The sequence below is a fragment of the Dendrobates tinctorius genome, unplaced genomic scaffold (genome assembly GCF_039654945.1).
Source record: "Dendrobates tinctorius isolate UK_male_01 unplaced genomic scaffold, ASM3965494v1 ptg000049l, whole genome shotgun sequence".
NCBI classification, from domain to species: domain Eukaryota; kingdom Metazoa; phylum Chordata; class Amphibia; order Anura; family Dendrobatidae; genus Dendrobates; species Dendrobates tinctorius.
Genome location: NW_027361717.1, coordinates 8,766,087 through 8,792,329, shown reverse-complemented (window position 1 = coordinate 8,792,329; position 26,243 = coordinate 8,766,087). Strand labels below are relative to the sequence as shown.

At 40.4% G+C, this 26,243-nt stretch overlaps 1 protein-coding gene across 4 annotated transcripts in view; it reads right to left on the bottom strand.

The window, feature by feature from the left end:
• Positions 1 to 24,330, bottom strand: part of LOC141091108 (C-C motif chemokine 20-like) — a 34,289-nt gene extending 9,959 nt beyond the window's left edge. The window contains exons 1-5 of one of the 4 annotated variants that reach the window (XM_073576471.1): positions 24,224 to 24,330; positions 23,907 to 24,012; positions 21,465 to 21,539; positions 10,296 to 10,547; positions 5,487 to 5,580 (exon numbers count right to left, since the gene is read on the bottom strand). In XM_073576471.1, coding sequence (XP_073432572.1) covers positions 10,499 to 10,547; positions 21,465 to 21,539; positions 23,907 to 24,012; positions 24,224 to 24,290 — 297 coding nt within the window. In that variant the 5' untranslated portion in view covers positions 24,291 to 24,330 and the 3' untranslated portion in view covers positions 5,487 to 5,580; positions 10,296 to 10,498. Of the gene's footprint in view, positions 1 to 942; positions 5,581 to 10,295; positions 10,548 to 16,653; positions 19,565 to 21,464; positions 21,540 to 23,906; positions 24,013 to 24,223 lie in introns of those variants that run through there. The other 3 variants (XM_073576469.1, XM_073576470.1, XM_073576472.1) reach the window with 3 other exon arrangements.
• Positions 24,331 to 26,243: the final 1,913 nt, after the last annotated feature.

Sequence of the window (26,243 nt, the reverse complement as noted above, 5' to 3'; positions counted from 1 at the left end):
GGAGTCAGGTTAAAAAAAAACCTGCAGCTCTTCCTGGACACACTAAGCTGTTTTTTCTTTCCTGTAAATGAGTGAGGGAGGGCAATTACAGGTTCAGCAGAGCCCAGATGTACGCCAGAGGTTACTGAAACTATAGTCACTGACAGCAGCAGAGAGCTATAAGAAGTTTTCATCAAATTAATTATCTGACCCTGCAATTGATTTTGTGACAATTCAAGACTATGGTATTATTTAGCCAGATTCCAAATCATCTGCTTCAGATTTTCCACCTGGTCACAGAATGTGTTAACAGGATAGATACTGTCAAAAAAGACAAATATAAGGCCACCCATTATGTCACTCTGAGTAACTTCTCATGGGCAAGCTGTAAGTTGGTATAATCAAGAAGTCAAATTTCAATAGCAAGGAGGGTGCATCATAAACAGAGGGAAGAGAAAAAGGCATAGCCAGGTCCCAGTCCGAGGTCAAAATACCAGGAGGATAGCGGATCAGAGTGAAAGGGTTAAACAGACGGATGGTCAGAAGGAGACCCAAGGTCAGGCAGCGATAGATCAACAAGCCAAGCACTAGGCACAGAGAAAACAAACCACACAGAGCTGAAGCTAAGGCTGGCAGCTATATGTTTGGGACAGCCAGCTCAGTTAAATAAATGAGTAATCAAGGGAACAGGGAGCACTTGATGAGAGTTCGTCACCTACACGCCTCAGATTGGACAGCCGAGCTGTCAATCAAATCACAGAGAGCTCAGCATGCCCTGCACAAGACTGGACGACTAAGCTGTCAATCACTGCACCCTAAGACACACTGAGAGGTGGAATTGTTATAGTGTCTGTACAGAACAAGACTTATGATTCTAATATTATGTCTAGTGGCCAGAGTGAAAATTGCAAGATTTTTTTATACATAAAATGATATAGAAAATGAGAGCAAATGAAGAGAAAATACATGTAAATAATAGGAAATTTATTTATAAAACATTCCCTCTGAAAACCTTACTGATTTGGTAGAAAATGCAACATTACAAATAAAAGTAGCAGAGACATGAAGTTAATATTGTGACTCAAATTGGTAAACAGAGTTTTTCATTACTATTTGGGCCACTTGTGGCCGATGTTGCAATTAATTATATATTAAAGCATGTCTTACAGAATTTTGCTGTTACAACCTCTCATAAGAATTTTAAATACTTCCTGTATAACTAGACTAACCAGCAAAATAACATGCCAGTGCGTATATAATTGCACAACAGATTATATAGGAAAGTATGTTATATTATTAGGTAACAATTATCCTTTGAAAGACAGGTAAAACAAAAACTTGAAACAGAGAACAATTTTCATCTCAAATAATGATGTGGCTCAAAATAGAAATCAATTTCTAGGGTTCATGTTTCACAATTAAGGATGAGAATATGTTTAGAACATGTTTAGCTGATGCAATCAATTTTATCTGAAACACTTTTCATGTGGATTTTTTCTGATTTGTGAAAAAAACCCCGTATTGACTGGTCTTGGAAACATTTTGAAATATCTTTTCAGTGTTGTACCAAAGCCAGGTAGGATTGGACTAAATCGTAGCACTGCACATCTTGATTAGATTCACCTGGATAACTTTGACTAAGAATCAGGAAATGGGGTCACCTTGAGTAAATCTGCTGGGATGTTGAGCAGAGTGGAGCATGTTGAAGCTGGTGTGTGTCCAGCCAAAATGTGAGCTGTAGCTGGGAGTTTGACAAGCCAGAGTCTTTCTATGAATAGAGATTGCACAGGTCAGCTAGGATAGCTGAGCAATCTGTGTGTTGGAGCTGCAGAGTAGCATAAGGAAGCAGCAGCCTGATCTCTGTGAACTGTCCATGGAGTTGAGCACTCCTGTTTGGTGCTGGAAGATGCTGGAGCTCAGACTGGAAATGATGCCTCTGTATTCTGCTAATTAGTGGTGGTCTTAACCGCTTCCAGACTGCCGACGGTGAATAAACGTCGGCGCTTGCTGGGCTTTGTGCAGCGCCAACGTTTATCTACTGTCGGGGGTTTCGTGCCCCCCGGGACCCCCACGTACTTATAACGCGAGGATCCCAGCGCACAATGCTTGATGTGACCAATCAGGTATTCATTGAGACCTGATTGGTTCAGGTCCTGATGATGTCAGCATCACAGCAGCCCATGAAAGAGATCGCTGGGAAAGCTTGTAGCAACGAGCTTTCCCGGTGATCTGCCTTATAGTAACACTGCTTCTCCTCTGATATCCTGTCAGTGCGAGATCAGAGAAACAGTGTTATAAGCTCTGCTGTCAACAGCTGTGCCAGGAAGCAATCTTGTCACATAATAAAAATAGCAGGTACGCAGGTTAGGGCAATTGATATAGTTAGAGTTAGGGTTACTGCTAGGGTTAGGATTACTGTTAGGGTTAGTGCTATAGTTAGGGTTTGTGCTAAAGTTAGGATTAGGGTTAGTGCTATAGTTAGGGTTAGTGCTATAGTTAGGGTTACTGTTAGGGTTACTGTTAGGCTAAAGTTAGGGTTACTGATAGGTTTAGTTTTACTGTTAGGGTTACGATTAGGGTTGCGGTTAGGGTTACTGTTAGGCTAAAGTTAGGGTTATTTTTAGTCTAAAGTTAGGGTTATTGTTAGTCTAAAGTTAGGGTTAGGGTTAGGCTACAGTTAGGGTTAGGCTAAAGTTGGGGTTAGGGTAAGGCTAAAGTTAGGATTAGGTATAGGCTAAAGTTAGGGTTATTGTTAGGCTAACGTTAGGGTTACGCTAAAGTTAGGGTTAAGGTTAGGCTAAAGTTATGGTTAGGGTTAGGCTAAAGTTAGGGTTAAGCTTAGGATAAAGTTAGGGTTAGGCTAAAGTTAGGGTTAGGCTAAAGATAAGGTTAGGGTCAGGCTAAAGTTAGGGCAAGTATTAGGCTAAAGTTAGGGTTAGGGTTGAGGCTAGGTTTAGGGTTGGGAATAGGGTTAGGGGTGTGTTGGTGTTAGGTTTGTGGTTAGGGTTATGGTTAGGGTTGGGATTAGGGTTAAAGGTGTGTTGGGGTTAGGGTTGGAATTAGAATTGGGGTTTTTCACTGTTTAGGCACATCAGGAGTTCGGCAAATGCAACATGATGCTCGCAGACCATTCCATCAAAGTCTCCATTCCAGAATGTCACTACTTCCCTTCTGAGCCCCACCATGTGCCCAAACAGTAGTTTTCTCCTACATATGGGGTACCAGCATATTCAGGTCAAATTGGACAACAACTTTTGTGGTCCAATTTCTTCTGTTACCCTTGTGAAAATAAAAAATTGGTGGCTAAAACATCATTTTTGTGAAAAAAAAATGATTTTTTTTATTTTCACAGCTCTACATTATAAACTTTAGTGAAACACATGGGGGTTCAAAGTGCTCACCACACATCTAGATAAGTTCCTTGGGAGGTCTGGTTTCCAAAATGGGGTCACTTTTGGGAGGTTTCTACTGTTTAGGCACATCAGGGGCTATGCAAACACAAAATGACACCTACATATGACTCCATCAAAGTCTGTGTTCCACAACATCACTACTTCCCTTCCAAGTCCCACCGTGTGCCCAAACAGTAGTTTTCTCCCACATATGGGGTACCAGCATACTCAAGACAAATTGGACAACAACTGTTGGGGTCCAATTTCTCATCTTACCCTTGTGAAAATAAAGAATGGGGGGCTAAAAGATCATTTTTGTGGAAAAAAAAGTTTATTTTCAAAGCTCTACATTATAAACTTTAGGGAAACACTTGGTGATTCAAAGCGCTCACCACACATCTAGATAAGTTCCTTGGGAGGTCTAGTTTCTAAAATGATGTCACTAGTGGGGTTTTTTCCACTGTTTTGGCACATCAGGGGCTCTCCAAACGCGACATGCCGTCCAATCTCAATTCCAGCCAATTCTGCATTGAAAAAGATAAAAGGTGCTCCTTCCTTTTTGAGCTCTGCCTTGCACCCAAACTGTGGTTTACTCCCACATGTGGAATACTCAGGACAAATTGCACAACTTTGGTGGTCTAATTTCTCCTGTTACCCTTGGGAAAATAAAAATTTTGGGGCGAAAAGATCATTTTTGTGGAAAAAATATGATTTTTTATTTTCACAGCTCTACGTTATAAACTTCTGTGAAGCATTTGGGGGTTCAAAGTGTTCAACACACATGTAGATAAGTTTCTTGAGTAGTCTAGTTTCCACATTGGTGTCACTTGTGCGGGGTTTCCACTGTTTAGGCACATCAGGGACTCTCCAAATGTGACATGGCATCCGATCTCAATACCAGCCAGTTCTGCTTTGAAAAAGTCAAATGGCGCTTCCTTTCTGAGTTCTGCTGTGCGCCCAAACAATGGTTTGCCCCCACATATGAGGTATCGGCGTATTCGGGAGAAATTCTACAAAAAATTTTGTGGTTCATTTTCTCTTTTTACACTTGTGAAAATAAAAAAAATTGGTTCTGAAATTAAATGTTTGTGGAAAAAAGTTAAATGTTTATTTTTTCCTTCCACATTCCATTCATTCATGTGAAGCACCTGAAGGGTTAATAAACTTCTTGAATGTGGTTTTGAGTACCTTGAGGGATGCAGTGTTTAGAATGGTCTCACTTTTGGGTATTTTCTGTCATATTTACCCCCCAAACTCACTTCAAATGTGAGGTGGTCCCTAAAAAAAAAGGTTTTGTAAATTGTGCTGTAAAAATGAGAAATCGCTGGTCAACTTTTAACCCTTATAACTTCCTAACAATAAAAAATTTATTTCCAAAATTGTGCAGATGTAAAGTAGACATGTGGTAAATGTTATTTATTAGCTATTTTGTGTGATATGACTTTCTGATTTAAGGGCATACAAATTAAAAGTTTGATAATTGCTAAATTTTCACAATTTTCACCAAATTTCCATCTTTTTAACAAATCAACGCTAGTTTTATCAAAGAAATTTTACCACTATCATGAAGTACAATAGGTCACGAGAAAACACTTTCAGAATCACCAGGATCCGTTGAAGCGTTCTAGAGTTATGACCTCATAAATTGACACTGGTCAGAATTGAAAAAATTGGCCCAGTCACGAAGGCAAAAACAGGCTCTGGCGCGAAAGGGTTAAGATCATTTAACATAGGATGATATTTGGCATTCATAAGAATCATGTTTCCAAATTACCAAATGAATGTACAAAATGCTTGCTTATTGGGTGCTCATATTATTTATTGTGCTTGTTTATATCAGCAGAAACATCATTGTTGTTGGCAGCAAATTATCCCGTGTTCTGCTGCTGACAACATGATGCTGTATGAGAATAGAATGATTGCACACATGGTCAAATTTCACCATACAGTAAAATATAGTTGATCGATTTGTTGTCGTCCTGAGGAAGAAGTCAGACTGACTCTGAAACGTGTTCATATTAAATCACCATTCTTTCATTCTTGTCCTGGATCTTCATTGCTATTCAGCAGCGCAGGATACTTCCATCTTCCCTGCTACAATGCTTCGGCAGATGGTATAACTCAAAGTACCACCCACGTAAATACCAGAAGCCAAAGTTTCCTAGTAGAACATTTTGTTAGGATGGCACTCCACTGGAATGTCGAAACTCTGCAGTAAAATGAGAACAATTATGAACTTTATGCAGAACTTTAGCTTGGTCATTTTGCTGGGTCTAGAAGACAGTACACAAAACCAAAACCTCCCATGAGGTTAGATTGTGCCCAAGATGACTGACAACTAATGCTGGAAAAAACAATGCCATATGGGGTCTCAGGGAATCTAAACACTATCATAGTTTGCCTCACTTAGGAACATTTTGCTGGGATTTTAGCACCATTCAGTTAATGATTTCTCTTTCTTACAAATTATATGTGGGGAACAACATATTAAAAGTTTTCCAAAAAATGATCACCACAAAGGTCCTAACTATGACGTCATAAGACGATGACAGTCATCGCACTAAAAATAACGAAAATTTACCTATTTCAAAGCTGTAGCTTTAGGTTACAGAAGAGTTTGCATTTTGTATACTATATATTTTCATATAACAATTTTTATACAAAGTTTTATAGTCACTACATGGACAGGCCAGGTCATGACGTCATCAATGACGTCATGACATATATGTACATTTCTAGAAATTATAGAATTAATACACAATGCATTTTAAGACCTACTTCATCACTGAATAAGCGTGTCAGGTCAATAGTCACTATTTTCATCATCAGACACTGCTTCCTCACTCATATTGTCACAATGCCCTTCTTGACATGGTCCCCATACCCGTGAACAGGTAAGTCTGTGTCTTTTGCAAGTGCACCGAAGTGTACTACAACCACGAGAGCAATTGCAGTGAATTATTTTCAGAAGTGTTTCTGGGGCGGGTGAAGTATCCATCATCACTGGAACTAGACTGTTGTTCTGCAATTCCCATCCCCATTCAGTAGTGTCCATGGCCTCACCACTGTCCATCCAAAGCATCACTTGGAGGTAACTCCGAAGGGCACGATACTTCGCTGCAGAGGAGGTCGGTGGCAGTCGTTCAGGTGTAACAAAGATTTTGGCTGAACCAACTTTTTTGCAGACAGTAGAATACCTCATTGCATACAGATTGTCTCCAGGTTTGCCCCTGAACAATGCCACCATCGCTTTACACCCAGCGTCTTCAATCTCAGCTCTGTTTTTGTTAGGTGTGGAAAAGATTTTAGCACAGCTATGTAAGACTGAGACTCCCTTCAAAACCTTGTGTAGACCGAGTTTTTTTCCGATTCCAAAAACCGCGGAAGTGGTATCGCAACCCGTGAATGTATGAAGGAACAGAAGACTGCTGCAGACATGGTTTCCCAGGAACTTCTTCATAACCTTAATGTCGTATATATAGGACTCCCTCCCGAGTAGAAATAAAGCTTGTTGCCATCGCTGGTTGACGCGTGATGAAGTAACAACACCAAAAGATCTGTATCTTCGAAAATGAGCCTAGTACTTTTGTTGGATGACATTGACACTGCTGCCTTAATGATCTCCACATCTGCATCCCCCTCTGATTGTATTGCGAGGCAACCTCTGTCATTCATGCGCTGTGAAACGAGATTGATAAGAGACTGTTTGCTCTCCACATTCGAAAGGAAGTCCTCCTTTTTCCTGACAAATTTTGTTCCTTCAGCAATGTTCACTTTGTTACTTGTTTGTTTTTTGCGCCGTCGTTGATGGGTAATGTCCTTAGTGTTTGGTCCTCCAATGTAACCATCAAATACTATCGTAGCCTTACCATAGTGCTTTAGTGTGAAAAATGCATAGTCTTCAGCGATTGAACAATATGTCTTTCCTTCTGACCACTTCAGTCGATGGAGAAGAGAAACCTCCGTCAAGAACATAATGTTCCACTTCTGGTACATCCTTGAGTACTGCGTCATCTGAACTCTGCTCTTTTATAGCAGCCATCAGTTGTGCTTTGCTTGGTTTGCGTAAGAGATGTTTTGCCTCAAAGAGGGATGGTGGGTATGGTGAAAGTTCATAGGCCATCACCTCATCAAGGGAAAGATCAGCAGTTTGAGACACCACAAGAAATCTTTGGAACAAAAGAGCGGGGTCTATTGTTTTGTCCTTAGCAACGTCAATAGCCTCACTGGATGCTAGGGTCTTGGCTTTCATTGACCGCTTGTACTTAACTGAAAACAGTGATTGACCCTCCATTGTTGCCACTAATTCTCTGCCAATGGTGAACAGGTTATGGACATTCACATCCTTATTTGCATTGACACCGGTGATAATGTTGTGAAGAGACACTTCATCAGAGAAAGGTGAAAAGGTCTCAAGTTTATCTGCAATTTTCTCCAGGTCTTCACGATCTCTTCTCATCCTTGACGTTCTTGCCTCCTTGTGTTCTTCACTGGTGACAAAGCTCTGGCGAGTGAAATCCTGCATTGCATCACTATAGGAAGAGGACACTGGCACTGACAGAGTCCACAAGGCCCTCTGATGTTCGGACATTCCACTTTCTCTGGTGAGTCCTCCTGCAGTTTTTAGGGAGCACATCAGAGCTTGCTCGATGTCTAGGTCGCAACCCAGGCCTGCCCAGTACTGATCAGTCCGCCTTACAACATGCAAGCCATTCATAAATCTATGGAAGTCTGATGGCATATCATCTTCCAGAGTGGTCATAGACTGGAGGTAAAGGTAGGCGGCCTTCACATAGTTCCCATGCCCAGCAGCTGCAAGAATGGGCAAACATCCGGCTACAGCATGAAGGTGCATCAGCCAGGATCCTGTACGATCGGTCCCGATAAGCTCCCTTGCAATTCCAACCATCTGTTGATAATTCAGCCATAGTTTACTGGTGCGAGAGTGAGCGGATAATCCATTTCTTTTGGTGGACAAGAGGTGGACAATTTCACTAAGGCAGGTAGAAGTGATGACCGAATTCAAGTCACTCTCCCCTGTCAGTGTCCGAGCATACAACTGCTCAAGTTCTTGCAACAGGTCTGCAAAACCAGGATGGTCGCAAAGTACTTTGTCTGCAACTTGCTGAGTAAGACACTGATCAAGGAGGAGATGGCCACGAACTGCACGCTGAACTGCCTTTCCAGTCATGATGTGTTGCACAGCATTGTCACCGTAAATTGTTCCCAAGATCTCTTTGATTCCACTCCCATCCATCAACGTTCCTATGGCACCCATAACATTCATCAATGTGTGGAAGCTCCCGAGCATCAGGACAGCATCTCAAACCGGGCTGTCTTCAGGCACCTCGTGTTTGATTTCTGACGCTTTCCAGTAGAGTGGCTGATCGAATGTAACAACTGCAGCGGATCGGGGTTTATCAGCAAGGTTGCACAGATACTCAAGAGTAGAGAAGATGCATGACTTGTCTCCGTAATACATGTCAATGATGGGCAGGAAGATTACCGAAGACGACCTCGGATGATCACAGTCTTTATGTAGCATGTGCATCACTCCATTCCAGCTCGGTGTAGGCTGTTTGAAGCGTAGAGACATCTCCCACAATACATCAACACGATGGTCAATGGCGTTGAGAAATGGCAAGGGCTTGAATTTTATGTTTCGGCGAGTCCGTTTTGCGAAACGGTATTCCCTTACATCAACCCTACTTTGTTCAACTATCTCCAAGTCCGCAGTCTTCCATCTGAGAACAGTGCGACTGACCTTCCTTCCTGGAGTCACAGTAGCTACCATCCCCATGCCGTGGAAAGTCCCCTTCCCATCTAACGTGATGATATTATGATCGACGTTGTCAGCAGCGAACAGCAGTGCCGTATCCAGTCTGTCTATGGTACCACCGAGTACATCCTGGCCAACAGAAGCGGCAGCATTTTCCTCAAATCGCTGAACTTCCGAATATGATGAACAATATCCCATGGCTCAGAGACTGTCTACAAGAAATCGAGACCTGAAATGATGATGGAGCTGGACTGCTAACCCAAGCTGCAATGGAGCTACTACAGCCCTGGGACGTACAGCCTGAACAACTGATTGTCCAATGCTTGTGACCTTCCTGTGAATGTCCTTTCCAATGAAGAGGGTTTCAAGCAAGCAAAGCAAACTCAGGGGGAGATAATCTAAGGCAGACTGACATTCAAGCGAAGAAGTCTTCGGACATTCATTGGTTGAAGATGGGATCTTAGACTTGATATCGCTCTTGATTAGTTTGGCCGCAGTCTCTATGATGGCTGTCTTCTGGGCTTCTTCATCCATTTCCTGACTACGGAAATGGTCCCTCAGGATTATTCTGGTCTTTCAACGGAACATTACAATGTTAGGCAACCCTTCACACTCTGCTATGAATAGCAAATCGCCATACTTCTCCTCCAGCCTATACCTCAGCCATTTATTACTATAGGCAGCACTGTATCCTTCTGCAAGATACTCCGTCATTTTCTTTGCAAGATCTGTGACAATCAGTTGCTCTTCATCGTTATCCTCGAGAAATGCACACATTCTCAAGAACGCTTGCTCTTGGTCCATGTTCATCGACCTCCCTACCTTCTGCGGTTTCTTTGTAGTAGATCCACCACCATGACGCATAGGAATTCCGTAATTTGTCCGAAAGTTAATGTCACATGAACGATGATACAGACAGTCTGCAGCATGTAAGTCCTTCCCAAAGTACGCGATTCTCCCTTGAATGGTGATTGCCCAGTCATCATTACGCTGTTTGCAATGTGACAAGATGGACCTTACAAATCCATCCGTTTTAACAAAGCTATAGTCATCAAAATCACTACTAGAGCTTGTCTTCACCACTTCATGTCCACAGAACAAACACTGCGTCGTGCTATCATAGGATCCAGTAGACACTCGTGTACCTCTCTTGGCAGGTGAATGATGAACGGAAGTAGCTTTCTTATGCAAGTCTATTTGCTTCTTGATTATGTAGTTCATACGACATCTCTTGTGCACCACTGCTCCAGCAGCTACCACAGTGCTAACGCCCCTCTCAATACTGACTTTATTGATCCCTTCAGCTCCTTTCGCACCAATCACCACTCTTTCTCCATCATCTTCTACTTCATGGCTGCATAAGGGGCAAGTTTCTTGACTTTCCATCATTCTCAGCTCTGTAAAAGAAGATAAATAAATCGTTAAATAATAAATATAATAATAGTAGTAATTGTAAAAGAAATATGATAGACACTGAAAGGCGAGTCGCATTTAACATTTTACAGCTTTGTCGACCATATTCTTTGACGTCACATTTAGACCCTTTGTGGTAACCCTATCTTGGTAAACTTTTAGTATGTTTTTCCCTACTTGTAATACTACCAAAAAAAACAATAAAACGCTTTCTTGGAATTTGTTCAGAGTAAAGGATTTTTTTTCGTATTTTGACTGGACTATAATTACTGCATACTGGGAATGCCCCATAAGACCTGCTGTTTTGGAGATATTCTGAGCCACTTTTCTTCCCTTCATAATTTGGCCTTTGTCTAAGACACTTGGGTCCTTATTTTTACCCATTTTTCCTGCCTCTAACATCTCAGCTTCAAGAGTTGATTGTTTATTTGCTCCATTATGTATCACAAACTCTCTCAGGTGCCATTATAACATGAGCATTGGTCAATGCTATTCACACATCAGTGCTTTTAAGAAAAGGACTGATCATTCTAAAATCACTAAAGTGCAGGAATATGAACCTGGTTGAATGATGGAAATCCTATGAATGAAGGTATATTTATGTGGCATACATTTTTGTAACAGAAAAATCAGGTTATTATTGCTGAATACTCTACAACACATGCATGGATTTATGAAAGAGTCTTTCAGAAGATTGAGACAATTTCCAAAATTTGGAAATAAAAGATATTTTAGAAATATTATGACATGGGTTATAATTATAGTCCCTGCTTACTCATGACATAAATCTCGAGTTGAATCTTAAAGGTAACTCCGGTAAACTTTAAGATAAGGAGTTTTATATTATTCCTAAAGGTCTGGGTTTCAGGATATTACCAATATTATGCTATGTTCACACTTGTATTTGGGTGCTCTGTGTAGGGCTGCGTGCTTCTTCCCTTCAGATCCGCATAGATGCGCATGCGTCCTGCGTACCTATCTTTATCATTGGGTATGCAGGGACATGCGTTGTATGCGCATGTATCCGCGTGCGTCGTTTTGACGTGCCCGCCAACTGCACGGGAACGCAATATGTTGGAGATGGAGCCTTTAAATGCAAAAGCAGTACTTTAAAAAATGCTGTGGTGCATGCTGTGCAAATGAGCAATAGAGAAGTAGTAAAGTACTTGTGCACAAGCTATAACTGACATGGTATTAGAAAGATGGATCCCGACCTGCCGCCTCTACGCAAGTTTTGCCAGTCTTCGTCAGGATTTGAATTTTTTGTGTATTTTTTTGTAGTTTCATCTTGGCGGCCTTTCTTCTGATTATGAACCACCCTAATATGGAGTGACCTGATTTTATAAACAACATCCTCCAGCTGGACTTTTTATAAGCATTGGATGAAGTCTCTGTGAATCTAAGGGAATTGTTATCTGTGACTATTAGACTTATGTTTTTTAATTATCATTGCTATTGCTACATCATAATTATTTTTTATTTTTGATTATCAATAATTTTTTTTATGCACATTACATATATTGATCAGTAAATATATATATATTTACATTATTAATTTTTTTATTATGTTTTGATTCTTTGGTTGTAATTATTTATAATGTACTGCATTTTTGTGCATTCACTGTATTTATCATGCTTTAGTATTTGACCCTTTATCTTTTTCTTTTTTATTCCATCATACCTGGTCTATTGAATCAGGGGGTCCAGAATATAATGTACTTGGGGATTTATTATTTACCCCACTAATAGGGGGTATTTATTTAGCGTGTCTTGAATATTGAATAGCGTATTTATACAGTTTCTATATACAGTATTTGATCAATATGGCACCTGTCACTTTAATCACTATTTATGTCACTAGTATATATTAAATATAATGTACCTGGGGTTTATTATATACTCCATTTTTAGTTGGGGGTATTTATTTAATTAGCTTATCTTGGATATTGTATAGTGTATTCATATACGGTAGTTTCTATATATTTGATCAGTTTGGCACCTATCACTTTAGTTACTAATTATGTCACCGGTATATATTATTATTTTTTCACTCTTTAATACTATTCAAGATATATAATTGTCATATGCACATTAGCACTTTATCTTAATAGAGGAGATTTATGTCACTCTGCGGCACTGATATTATTTCCTTCTCTCGGCATCGTCCTTAGTATTCACAGGGTTCGTGCCGGCTGTACGCATGCGTTGTTTTTCCCAGACCCCGGCAAGCTTCTGGATGTGCTACTGCAGTGACTGCTTGTGTATCACCATGCATAACCCAGGAAGCTATGTTGTACCGGGGCGTGGCATTAGTGGCATGCGTCGATAGGCCTGGCAGGCCTTCTAGGTCAGTTATTCACTCCCATTTGTCACGCAATTGCATAAATGATCACTGCCCCTCACCTAGCAATGCCAGTGGCAAAATGCGCGTCGGGGTGAGAGGACATTGCTCCAGGCTCCAGATAGCAAGGTGAATCTGTCTCCTGTTATTGCGGGCACTGTCCTCCACTTATTTAATTATGTGCACAGCTTTTTTGGGTGCATCTCACTGATAGATCTTATTTTGCTATTTCAAGCCCCATTGATCTGGTATTAGCTCTTACCTTATAAGGTCCATTAAGTGGTTTTGCAACATAGGTTTCTGCTTTTCCATGCGTTTTTGTTTCTATTACTTGAATATACCAACTACATGTGTTCTGGCTTAACTTTGTCAGCGTGGATCAGTATTTTATTCTACTTTTAGAAGATTCATGATTTGGGGGATTGGAATATATATATATTTTTAAAACCCTATTTATTGAGTTACATATATGTCATATCTTGTTAATACAATATTTATATGAAGCAGTTTTGTAACTGTTAATATTATCCCATGTTACAGGTATAAATAGTATTGATTTATTTATTGTTTGCTTCTAATTGTCTGGATCGTCCTCTATGTGAGGCACACTGTTTTTTAACTTCAGTATTTTATCTTTTTGAATTAATGAAATTCTTCTTTTATGGATCTTTCCATCCCCCTTTGTTTATATCAATTGGGGTGTGTTATGAACAGTCATATGCCTGGAGAAGTTGGTGTCACTTCTGTAACTCTAATGGCTGGGATTTTTTATCGATAGAGTCAGCTATTGCTATGTCATTATTTACTTGTTTTTTGGAAGAAGGTTTGTCTTTTAGTTATGTACCAAAAATATTGTCAGGCATTTCATTTTTCCAAAAATGATTGGATGTTACACTGATTTTGAGTTTCTTTCAGGATAAACAAATATTGAAGGGTCTTAGGAGATCAAAATCAACTCAGGATTTAGAAGACCTACTACTAGTGATGAGTGAGCACGCTCAGACAAGGTGTTTTCCGAGCATGCTTGTGTATCTTCAATGTGCTCCAATACTATGCTCAAGTTGACGGGGCTGCATATCTGCAAGTTTGACATCCGCAACATATGCATGGATTGCCTGTTTGCTAGGCATTCTTCAATATTGCATCTGCATAAGTCCCATGGCAATGTTGACATGTTGAGCATTTGGTTAGTTTATTACCTCAGTACTGGTAAGACAAAACCAGTTGTGGTTGATAAGTACAGAAATTGTGACGTGTTATTATTATACTTTTGCTCATATTGTTCCACTCCTTGTTTTGGCTTACAAATACCGAGGTAAAAAACTAAAAAAAAACTGAAAGTGTGGCCATGCAATATACAGCTCTGGCAAAAATTAAGAGACCATCACATCAAAACCCTGTCATGGGCAGCCCATTCTCCAGACCTGAACCCTAATGAAAACCTCTGGAATGTAATCAAGAGGAAGATGGATAGTCACAAGTCATGAAACAAAGAAGAACTGCTTAAAATTTTGCACCAGAAGCAGTGTGAAAGACTGATGGCAAGCATGCCAAGACGCATGAAAGCTGATTTTAAAAAGCGTGGTTATACCATAAAATATTGATTTCTGAACTCTTCCTGAGTTAAACATTAGTATTGTTGTTTCTATATGATTATGAACTTGTTTTCTTAGCATTATTTGAGGTCTGAAAGCACTGTTTTTCTTTTTCTTTTTTTTTTTTTTTTTAAATTTTGACCATTTCAGTTTTTCATAAAAAAAACAACTAAATGTATTGCATGGAAATTCGAGACATGTTGTCAGAAGTTTGTAGACTAAAAGAACAATTTACATTTTACTGAAAAATATACCTACAGTCATGGCCAAAAGTATTGACACCCCTGCAATTCTGTCAGATAATACTCAGTTTCTTCCTGAAAATGATTGCAAACACAAATTCTTTGGTATGATTATCTTCAATTAATTTGTCTTAAATGAAAAAACACAAAAAGAATTGTCCTAAATCCAAATTGGATATAATTCCACACCAAACATAACAAAGAGGGTGGACAAAAGTATTGGCACTGTTCGAAAAATCATGTGATGCTTCTCTAATTTGTGTAATTAACAGCACCTGTAACTTACCTGTGGCACCTAACAGGTGTTGGCAATAACTAAATCACACTTGCAGCCAGTTGACATGGATTAAAGTTGACTCAACCTCTGTCCTGTGTCCTTGTGTGTACCACATTGAGCATGGAGAAAAGAAAGAAGACCAAAGAACTGTCTGAGGACTTGAGAAACCAAATTGTGAGGAAGCATAAGCAATCTCAAGGCTACAAGTCCATCTCCAAAGACCTGAATGTTCCTGTGTCTACCGTGTGCAGTGTCATCAAGAAGTTTAAAGCCCATGGCACTGTGGCTAACCTCCCTAGATGTGGCCGGAAAAGAAAAACTGACAAGAGATTTCAGCGCAAGATTGTGCGGATGTTGGATAAAGAACCTCGACTAACATCCAAACAAGTTCAAGCTGCCCTGCAGTCCGAGGGTACAACGGTGTCAACCCGTGCTATCTGTCGGCGTCTGAATGAAAAGTGACTGTATGGTAGGAGACCCAGGAAGACTCCACTTCTTACCCCGAGACATAAAAAAGCTAGGCTGGAGTTTGCCAAAACCTACCTGAAAAAGCCTAAAACATTTTGGAAGAATGTTCTCTGGTCAGATGAGACAAAAGTAGAGCTTTTAGGGCAAAAGCATCAACATAGAGTTTACAGGAGAAAAAAGAGGCATTCAAAGAAAAGTACACGGTCCCTACAGTCAAACATGGCGGAGGTTCCCTGATGTTTTGGGGTTGCTTTGCTGCCTCTGGCACTGGACTGCTTGACCGTGTGCATGGCATTATGAAGTCAGAAGACTACCAACAAATTTTGCAGCATAATTTAGGGCCCAGTGTGAGAAAGCTGGGTCTCCCTCAGAGGTCATGGGTCTTCCAGCAGGACAATAACCCAAAACACACTTCAAAAAGCACTAGAAAATGGTTTGAGAGAAAGCACTGGAGACTTCTAAGGTGGCCAGCAATGAGTCCAGACCTGAATCCCATAGAACACCTGTGGAGAAATCTAAAAATGGCAGTTTGGAGAAGGCACCCTTCAAATATCGGGGACCTGGAGTAGTTTGCCAAAGAAGAATGGTCTAAAATTCCAGCAGAGCATTGTAAGAAACTCATTGATGGTTACCGGAAGCGGTTGGTCGCAGTTATTTTGGCTAAAGGTTGTGCAACCAAGTATTAGGCTGAGGGTGCCAATACTTTTGTCCGGCCCATTTTTGGAGTTTTGTGTAAAATGATCAATGTTTTGCTTTTTGCTTCATTCTCTTTTGTGTTTTTTCATTTAAGACAAATTAAATGAAGATAATAATACCAAAGAATTTGTGTTTGCAATCATTTTCAGGAAGAAACTGAATATTATCTGACAGAATTGCAGGGGTGTCAATACTTTTGGCCATGACTGTATAAGGAGAAAAATCAGACAAACTGAACATTTGGAAGAGGTCTCTTAATTTTTGCCAGCGCTGTATACTAAGTGGATTTTCCAGACAGAATATTACATTACTAGCATTTCTACAATGAAATTCACTACAAAATCGCACACAGTTTGGTGAGGACAATGCTGCTGCAGATTTTATGGCACATTTCTTGCTGTGAATAAGTCCTCGATGTGAAAGAACACTCAATAGACCTGAACTTAAATTGTTTCAAGCAATATGAAAACATTTGGATCCATTATTCGTTTATTAGATTTGCTGCTACATTGAATAAAAACTTAAATAAAATGCGTCCAAAAAATATACAGGAAAGATGTATATCTTTATACCATGTTAGCAAGTAGATAGAAATATATTCAGAACTGAGAGTCCTCAGTGGTTGATACCTTTCAATGGCTAGCCAAGCCATCAGATACAATCGCATATGTTCCAACCCCATGGATAGAGACAAACACCTTGGTCGCTTCAAAAAGACCTTTTTGAATCAGGGCTACCATCCAAGAACAATTGAAAACCAAATTACAAGAGCCACCAGAATATCAAGGAATCACCTGCTACATTAAAAAGCTAAAGAAGAAAATAACCGGGTGCCTCTAGTGGTCACCTACAACCCGAATCTGGAGGTGCTAAGGGGAGCTGCACGGAAATTGCAACCTTTACTACAAAAAGATGCCCGATTACAATCCATTTTTCCAGACCCCACACTGCTGTGTTTTAGGCAGCCCCCTAATATAAGAAACATCATTGTCAGAAGCTCCCTGTCCTCTCCAACAACTGCAGGAACCATTCATTGCAACCAGAAAAAATGTAAAACCTGTCCATTTATAATGACCACGGAGAAGATAAAGATCCCCAATTCACATCAGGACTACAAGATCCCAGGTACTTTCAGCTGCATCACATCTAATGTGGTGTACTTAATTATTTGTACTAAATGTCCAACTGGGGGTCTGTATGTGGGGGAGACAGGGCAAAAGCTTAGAACTAGGATGAATTCTCATCGCCACACAATAAGAGAAAAAAGAATGGATCTACCTGTGGCAAAACATTTTTGTATGCCTGATCACAGCACCATGGATATGAAATTACTGGTATTGAAAGGTAACTTCAATTCTCAGAGAGAGAGAGAAGAGTCTGGGAGTACAAGCTCATGATGACCTTTGACACTCTCAGTGCTGGAATGAATGTGTTGCATGGATTTATGTCTTTTTACATCAATTAAGGAATTTGCTCCTAAGACCTTGTGGGGGCATCACATTACCAGACCCCAATCAGAGGACAATAAAACATCCAGACTCCTTATCTATGAACTAGTCCAATATTTATGTTTCTCCCTCTCCCATATTGATAGTTCTGCTTCACATCACTTGTCTTATCTATTGCATTTTTTCTGTGCTGTCTTGTGTATAAATATGTGACTCTTCAGATGTTGTATTAAGGCCCCTTTACATTTAGCAATGCACCAGCGATCCGACCAGCGATCCGATCCGGTCAGGATCTCTGGTGCATCGCTAAATGATCGCTAGTGAGCTGTCACACAGGCAGACCTCACAGCGATGCAGCAGCGACGCAGCGCACGATACTCACCTTTCACACACAGCGATCCTGACGTCCTCCCGCTCACCTCCACGCATCGTTCGTCGGCGCCAGCAGGAAGCCCGGCAGGAAGCGCCCGATGAGAAATGGAGCCGGACATTCTTGCACGATCAGCGATGGACAGCGAGGGAGCCGGTCGGAGGTAAGTATCACACATAGCGATATCGCTAGCAATATCGCTATAATGTCACAAAATTGGTGATGTTATAGCGATATCGCTAGCGATATCGCTATGTGTAAAACCCCCTTTAGTCTATGTCTGATGAAAGAGACCTGAGTAGTCTCGAAAGCTTGCAGTGTGTTACCATCTTTTCAGTTCGCCATTAAAAGGTATCAACTACTGAGGACTCTCAATTCTGAATATTTTTCCAAGAAATATATTAATTCATACAGATATAGCATTCAGTGTGCAGATCGGCTATTGACATTTATCCCTTATCAAAATACTTGCATATATGTAGAGAAAATTCAATAATTGATTCCTGTCTGCAGTGTGACTTCCAATTCAGTCTTTTACACAGGTTTTGGCAAGAAAAGCCCATATGTCTGGTGAAATAGGCAATCGTCATATGATGCCAGTGTGGAAAAGCTACAGCGGTATGTGTATGCAGATCCATAGAAGCGTTTCGTTACCCGAAATGACCGTCGTCTGGCTGCAGCTTGCAAACGCAAAACATACAGGCCGGTTGTAATGCATCATAATGCAGGAACATTTTTACCTCCGATCGTGAGTGGTGTCATATATCTTTTTCACACTGGTATTTTTATTTATTTCCACTAGATGGACTGTATAGCTGAGCATCAACAATTGTTTTTGGTTCATTGCCTTTTTCCATCGTAGCGCTACACTCCCCACCCATTTTTAATGATAGTGCCGAGTTTATTTCTTTGTTCTTTGTTAAATTTCATACAGATGTCACTCCTGTTACATATAGGAGTCTATTGGCGCAAAGCTAAAATGTAAGCCACCGAGCTCCCATGTGAAGAAGGTACAGAAGACATTACATAAAGAGCATAGAAGGAGGAGGAAAGTGCAATCCAATTCTTTACAGATCCAACCAGAAAAAAGCATCTGCTCATTGATTCCCATGTGATGGCATGCACCAAATTACTAAGTTTTTTCTAGGACTCTTGGATTAATAACGCTTTATTTGGAGAGGACTTCAATGTTTCATTAGAGGAACTCGATCATCAGGATCACTTGAATTGGATGAGCTTTGGTACCGACATTGCCCTCATATATTGGAGCTACTGTGATTATGTCTATAATGCTGATTGGGAAAGGGTTTGCAATGTAATAGCATCTAAAACCATAGCATCTGTATCTCCGCCACAGTGATAAACAAGATCAATAATAAATACATTAAACATTTGTTAAGAAAGTGCTGAAATTATGCAATACCAAAAAGTAAATTAGCAGTCTCTGAAAAAATACAGAATTGCATAGCTTATTTTGGAAATAAAAATATCTTTGTATAATGCTCAGATTCCAGACATTACAGTTACGTTCTTCAAGGACCGTGCATTGTTTTTTTCCTTTCTCCTGAAAGCAAGAATATAGACATTTTACTAATCCTATAAGATCCACTTTTAATACTATAACTATATAGCTGGCAAGCCTAAAAATAAAAATATTTTTCATTGGATTTTTAAACTTTATTTTTCCTTTGCACTTTGTTTTCTAGTTACACTTGAAAGATAGATTGATGTTGTATGAGCACAAGAGTCTGTGGAGTATAGACCTCTGTTATAACATTAATCCGACAATGCAGATAGGACCGCAGCTTGTAACATAATTCTAGATGTGTAGTATTGGCTGCAACTTTAAAAGAGGATATTTTCCTGGATTTTTTAAATTTAAACCGAGTACCTCCTCCAATTGGTGCTGCTCATCTGATTGTCGAACAATTATTCTTTTCCTTCTGTGCCCCTCCGTTCTAAATTTATACCCCTGGCAATAATGGTGCAAATATTTTCTTCAGCCAACTGGGTGTGTACTACAGAAGTTCCCCGTGGGTATTTGCTTTTTCTCCTCTAATGATGATCAATAAAATCATGGCCGCATCCCAGAAAAGCTCTTTGCTATACACCCAATTGTTGAACAAAATATTTGCACTATTATTACCAGGGGAGCATAACTTTGCAATAGAAAGACACAGCTTAAAATGAAACACGGTTCCAGAATCAGTCGATTAGCACCAAAGTAAATGAAAAAATCCAGTGAAAAATTGTCTTTATTAACTACTAGCTGAAGAGCCTGACGATGCCCGGACATAGTAACTAACTGCCGTCCATCTCTCTCCCTCTGCAGCCCCAGTCTCCACTCGCCATCCTGCTCTCTCCCTCCGAAGCCCTGCTCTCCACCCGCAGTCCCGCATTCTCCTTCAGCAGCCCCGCTCTCCATTCACCGTCTCGCTCTCTCCCTCTGCAGCCCCTGTCTCCACTGGCCATCCTGTTCTCTCCCTCAGCAGCCCTGCTTTAGCTCTGCAGCCCCGCTGTCTCCCTCCGCTGCCCAGCTCTCCATCCACCTTCACGCTCTCTCCTTCCGCAGCGCCACTCTCCAATCGCCGTCCCGCATTCTTCCTCCACAGCCCCACTCTCTCCCTCAGCAGCACCTGTCTCCACTGGCCATCCTGCTCTCTCCCTTTGCAGCCCCGCTCTCCACTCGCCATCCTGCTCTGTCCCTCTGCAGCCCCACTCTCCACTCGCCGTCCCGCTCTCCACTCGCCGTCCTGCTCTCTCCGCAGCCCCTGTCTCCACTGGCCTTCCCGCTCTATCCCTTAACAGCCCCGCTCTCCACCTGCCATCACGCTCTGTACTTCTGCAGCCCCGCTCTCCACCCACCGTCCCGCTCTCTCCCACTGCAGCCCGGCTCTCCATGCACTGTCCCATTCTATCCCTCCGCTCCTATCCGTGTTTCGCTGTCCCTCCACAGCCCCTCTCTCTCCCTCCACAGCCCCGCTTTGTGGAGGGAGACCTTAGGGGGTGCTAATAAAAGATAATAAGCACGACCTCTAAAGAATGTAAAAAATAATAAAAGAAGTCAATTATAAAGTGAATTTTACTTTTTGCTCATTTTTTTATGCCTACTGTTCCCCAGATTATTCCTTTTTTTTCTTTTTTAAAATTATAGATCTGGGCCTTTTTATTTAGAGCATCCAATCTGCTAATTTTTATGGTCTTTTCCAAGGGGGCAGTGCTCATAGGATAATTATGCAGAGCAATCTCTAAACATTCTGAGGGGAGCAACGGCAATAAAATAAGGGCAAAACTATCTACTTTTGAGCTAGTGACAGGACCTCACTAATGATGGGCTAACCCTTTGTAAACTATATTGATAAATATAAATTGTGCAGAAAAAAAACCTAAACCAGTAAAGATAAAATTAAATGTAAATCAACTATTAGATTTATGCAAAATACAGGAGAAAAATATCTACTTACTTCAGTTTTGCGATGATCTTAAGGACCCATGTGTCTTTGGGATTTGCGCAGACTCTAAACTTCTTGGTGATCAATCTGTAAGAGCATAAAAGTGGTATTTCATCCTAATTGTAATCCACTTTTACTTTCTCTTGAATTTTGTTAAGGGCTCAAATATCTCGCCATAAAAATTCCATAAAATATTGCAATTTGCTAACAAAACACTTGCCTGACTGCAATACACTACACAACCATTAGGTAGCCACACATAGTTTCATATGTCATAAGCATTTCCTGACAGAGTATCACAAAATCAAGTTTTATTTTATTTTTTTAAATAAAACAGGTCATTATAAGCCAAATATCTCAGGATATGACACAACAGATATGTACAGCTCTGGAACAACAATAAGATGAAATTCAGTGGTGGTTGCAGTAGCATGACTACTCCATATGTACATGTCTGTTTCTACACAATAGAGAAGCGATAATTTGAACGTGAAACGCGCTTCGGGTTACGTGGCCATGGTCAAGGCAGGACACATCACCATAATGGGTAATTAACCCCTATTTTCCTAACATCACTTTGTATTGGTATTGGGTGCAGCAGAGAGATCTAGAGGTCTTTACACTGGACTCTTAAGGCTAATATGGCAACACACATGTGAAATCCTTTTGTCATTGTCCATTGCAATGGATCACATGTCCTCTTTTTCTTCTGTTTGCACCTCATGTACACGTTAATCCTGACCTTTTCTTTGGCCCATTATTTACACCTGTGGATTCAATCATTTGGTGACTAAAACCCATGTATTATACTTTTGTATTTATTTGTTCAGCCTTAATTTTTGTATGTTGTCTATTTTATTGAATTAATATATTTTGGTGACATTTTATTGGTATATTTTGACTCGGTGTTCTCCTTGATTACACAATAGAGATTATGTATTGCACCATTCATTTGTATAGGTTTGAGTTGCAATACTAAAGTTTAACCCCTTCCATCCCATGGCATACTATTATATCATGAAGCAAGTATGGAATTGGCTCATGATGAGGCTGTTCCATATATAGCTGGCAACTGTGTGTAACAAAAGCTATCATAGATAGCTTCAATCACTACTATGTAAACACTGAAATGCTGCTGTCACTCTCTGAGAGTGGCAATTAGTAGTGCGATCTTGAATGGGAGGGTGTGGATGCCAATTCCAGTGCTACCCCAGAAATGGGATCAGGAGGTGCAGATGGCAGACAGTGATGCACTCAACCATGGTGGTGTATCTCTGAAGTCTTGCCATGGGCTAAGCATCCAAGAGAATTGTTATTTGGACAATATATAACAATAGTAAAGTATTTCACTATGTAGTACCAGTATTCAAATGATTGTAGGTTCAAGACCCTTGCGGGACAAAAAAAATTGAAAGTGAAAAGTTATTTAAAAAAAAGTTTGAATCACTCCTATTTTTCACATCCCAAAATATAGAGAAATCTCAAAAATCTGATCTATCAAAATATAATATTTTTGTCCCATAAGATAACTACAGCAAAGAAAAAAAATAGTGAAATATCAGAATTGCCATTTTTGGTCAAAGCACATCCCACAAAAATATACAATACAAAATTATCAAAGCGTTGTATGTGCCCCAAAATGGTACCAATGAAACAACTGCTGAAAAATATGTAAAAACACATGGCTGTATGTTTAAAATTGAGAGTGGCTGCCAAACAGAAGTCACCAGACAGGTCTTTCAACTGTATAATGCTATTAACAGAAGCTAAAAAGGGCAGAACTTGTGTACAGCAAGTTGTTTTCATATTGTTATTAGTAATGAGTGAACATGCTGGGATAAGGTGTCCTAGCATGCTCGTGTGCTAACCGAGTGACTTCGGTGTGCCCGACAAATATATCTGAGTCCCCATGGCTGCATGTCTCATGGCTGTTGGACAGCCTCAACACATGCAGGGGCTTCCTAACAAATAAGCAATCCCTGCATGTGTAGCGCCTGTCTACCAGCCACGAGACATGCAGACACGGGGACTCGAACATATTTTTTGAGCACGCCGAAAAACCTCGGCTAGCACTTGAGCATGCTCGGATAAGATCTTATCTGAGCATGTTTGCTCATCACTAACTGTTATGCATTATGTTCATTTTTTGGCTGTTTTGGGGGCCGTTTAACACACAGGATCCTGGCAGAATCCGCCTTAAGAAGAAGTCATGTGTGCATTCCCCTAATTTTGTTTCTGTAATGTTGTGGGGCGGTTGCATCCTCTTAGTGCCCAGTATCTGGTGTGAAGAGGACGCTGATTTTAGATTTCAGCTCTAAATCCTGCGGAGATGTAAATGCCGCTCGCGTGTATAATAAAGGCTGCGTCTCAGAATAAGATCGGTGATGCAATGCATGTACAAAACTGCTTAACTTTTTATGCTAATTAAATTATGCAGTTAAGAATGTCACTTACATGGCGGCATCAATGTCGCACACTTCAGAAGACTTCTGCATCATGTATCCTTTGATAGCTTTCGGGGGTAATGACTTCCTGGTGTATGTATAGCAACAATCAAATACTGAAGAGACATAAAAAATGGAGTAAGTTATGCGTTGTTTCATTCATCTTGGTGTCTATGGGTTAAATCTGATATTGCAGCTGATCCCCATACAAAGCGATTGAAGCTGACCTACAATACCATTTCCATAATGTCTTGTCTTATCAAGCAATACTGGATATATTATGCAAGACTGATGTCAGTGTATATCTAATAAGTAAACCCCACTCACCAGATGCGCTGTACTGGAACCCCAGCAGCAGAATGAGCAGAATACTCAGACAGCTGACACGAGACATGATAGATTTCAGTGGTTTCTGTGTAGTGCACAGACAGAGCACAGGTACTTATATACATTGCTTACAACCACATTCCACCCACATTTAACTCATAACCTGAAATTTCCCCATTTACTTTCCACTTTTTGGTCATAAATAAAACTTTGTTTAAATTAAAGTTTCAAAAGGTGGATGGGAAAGTACTACTGCCCACGTTCCGGAATGTGGAACAAGGTACTTTAACGTCATGGATCTTACTAATTACTGTGGAATAATGAATCAAGGTGTGTTATAATTTGTATACTGCGATTATAATCATGTTAGTGCAAGGTAACGAGGAAATAAAAATCACCTGCTGCCAATGTAATGATAGTTGTTGTCTCCTTTCATATAGCTACTGTATATAGGTTGGCCTTTAATTTACAATCTCTTATCTAATCATTTCTGTAACTCTCATCCCAGAGCACTCCGGTCCCTAGTAAGAGGAAAACTGCAGAATGTATTATTAGATATAAATGCAGATATAGTATATAATATATACAGTACACGTCATGACACTAAAAAGCCCTGATTCTCTCTGCGTCACAGAGCTGGATCCATTCACCAGTGGACACCAGTGACCTCAGTCAGTGGAATCTGTGACAGAGGTCCCTGATGAACATAGATGAGATAAAACATAGTGCTTGAAAAGTCCACAACTAATAAGGCGTAGTATGTATTTTATTAACGACCTTCAGTTTGAACTCCAGCCATGGCGAGGTGATGGATGAAAGATCTGTAAGAATATCGATCTTGTGCAAGCCTAGATAGGTCCACCATGGTCTTCTCCGCCGTTATCTTGATAGTATCAAGCTATTGGGTTGCTAGTCTTCCTCTTTGCTTTTTACTTTTATTCTTCGGACCATGATGTCCTTCTCCAGTGATTGCTCTCTTTGTATAATGTGTTAAAGTAGGCAAGTCATAGCTTGGTGATCTTTGGTTCAAGTGACATGACTGCCTTGATTTATTCTAAAATTAATTTGACTGTTCTTCTTGTCATCCATGTTATTGATAACATCCTTCTTCAGCACCATATTTTGAAGGCATTCATTATTTTTCTTTCTTGTTTCTTTATCGTCCAGGTTTAGCATCCATATGTTAACCACAAAGAAGACCAAATTCTAAACGAGCCATGTCTTCATCGTCAGTGAGCTATTCCTTGATTGGAAGACCTTGTTCAGTGATTTTATTATTGATTTGCCCATAGCTACTTCTAGTTTTGACTTCCATTGTTGTCACTGCACCTTGAGTAAACAATGATCCAAGTAGGTTGAAATCCTTTACAACTTATAGTTCATCAATGTCCATCTCAAATTAATATTGGTCATACCTGGCAATAGTCAATATTTTTGCCCTCTTTAATTTCATCTACGCTTGTTGCTATCAATGTTGTATTGTCTGCGTGTTTAAGATTACTGATGATTTGTCCAGCAATTTTGATTTTTTCTTCTTTTTCTGCCTGTCCAGCCTTCCTGAAAATAGCTTCTGTACATAAACTGAAGAAAATTGGTGCCAGGATGCAGCATTATCTGATGCCTTGTTCTATTTTCATCCATGCTGTGTTGCCATGTTCCATTATAGAGGCAGACAATGCCATTCTTAAGGGGCCCTTAGAAATTATTAACTCAGCCCTGGTTAGGTTCATCTCCTTTACTATGTGGTAGTGATAATCTGTGTTGGACTTCAGATAGTAGATTTGCATTGTTAACAATCAAGAAATTGGGAAAGCCATCCAAGGGTTATGGAAATGCAGTGGAGGGCCAAACAATCAGCAGGGTTTGGTGGATGCCCACAGAATGCAACATACTGAAATTCACAGTGCCTACTCTAAAATTCAGCTGAAGAAAAGATAATTGCATAGCGCGTATGGGGCCCGGTGGGCAGAGGGGGCCTGCACCGGGCCCCGTCTCATCTGCTCACCGGGCTCTACCGGCA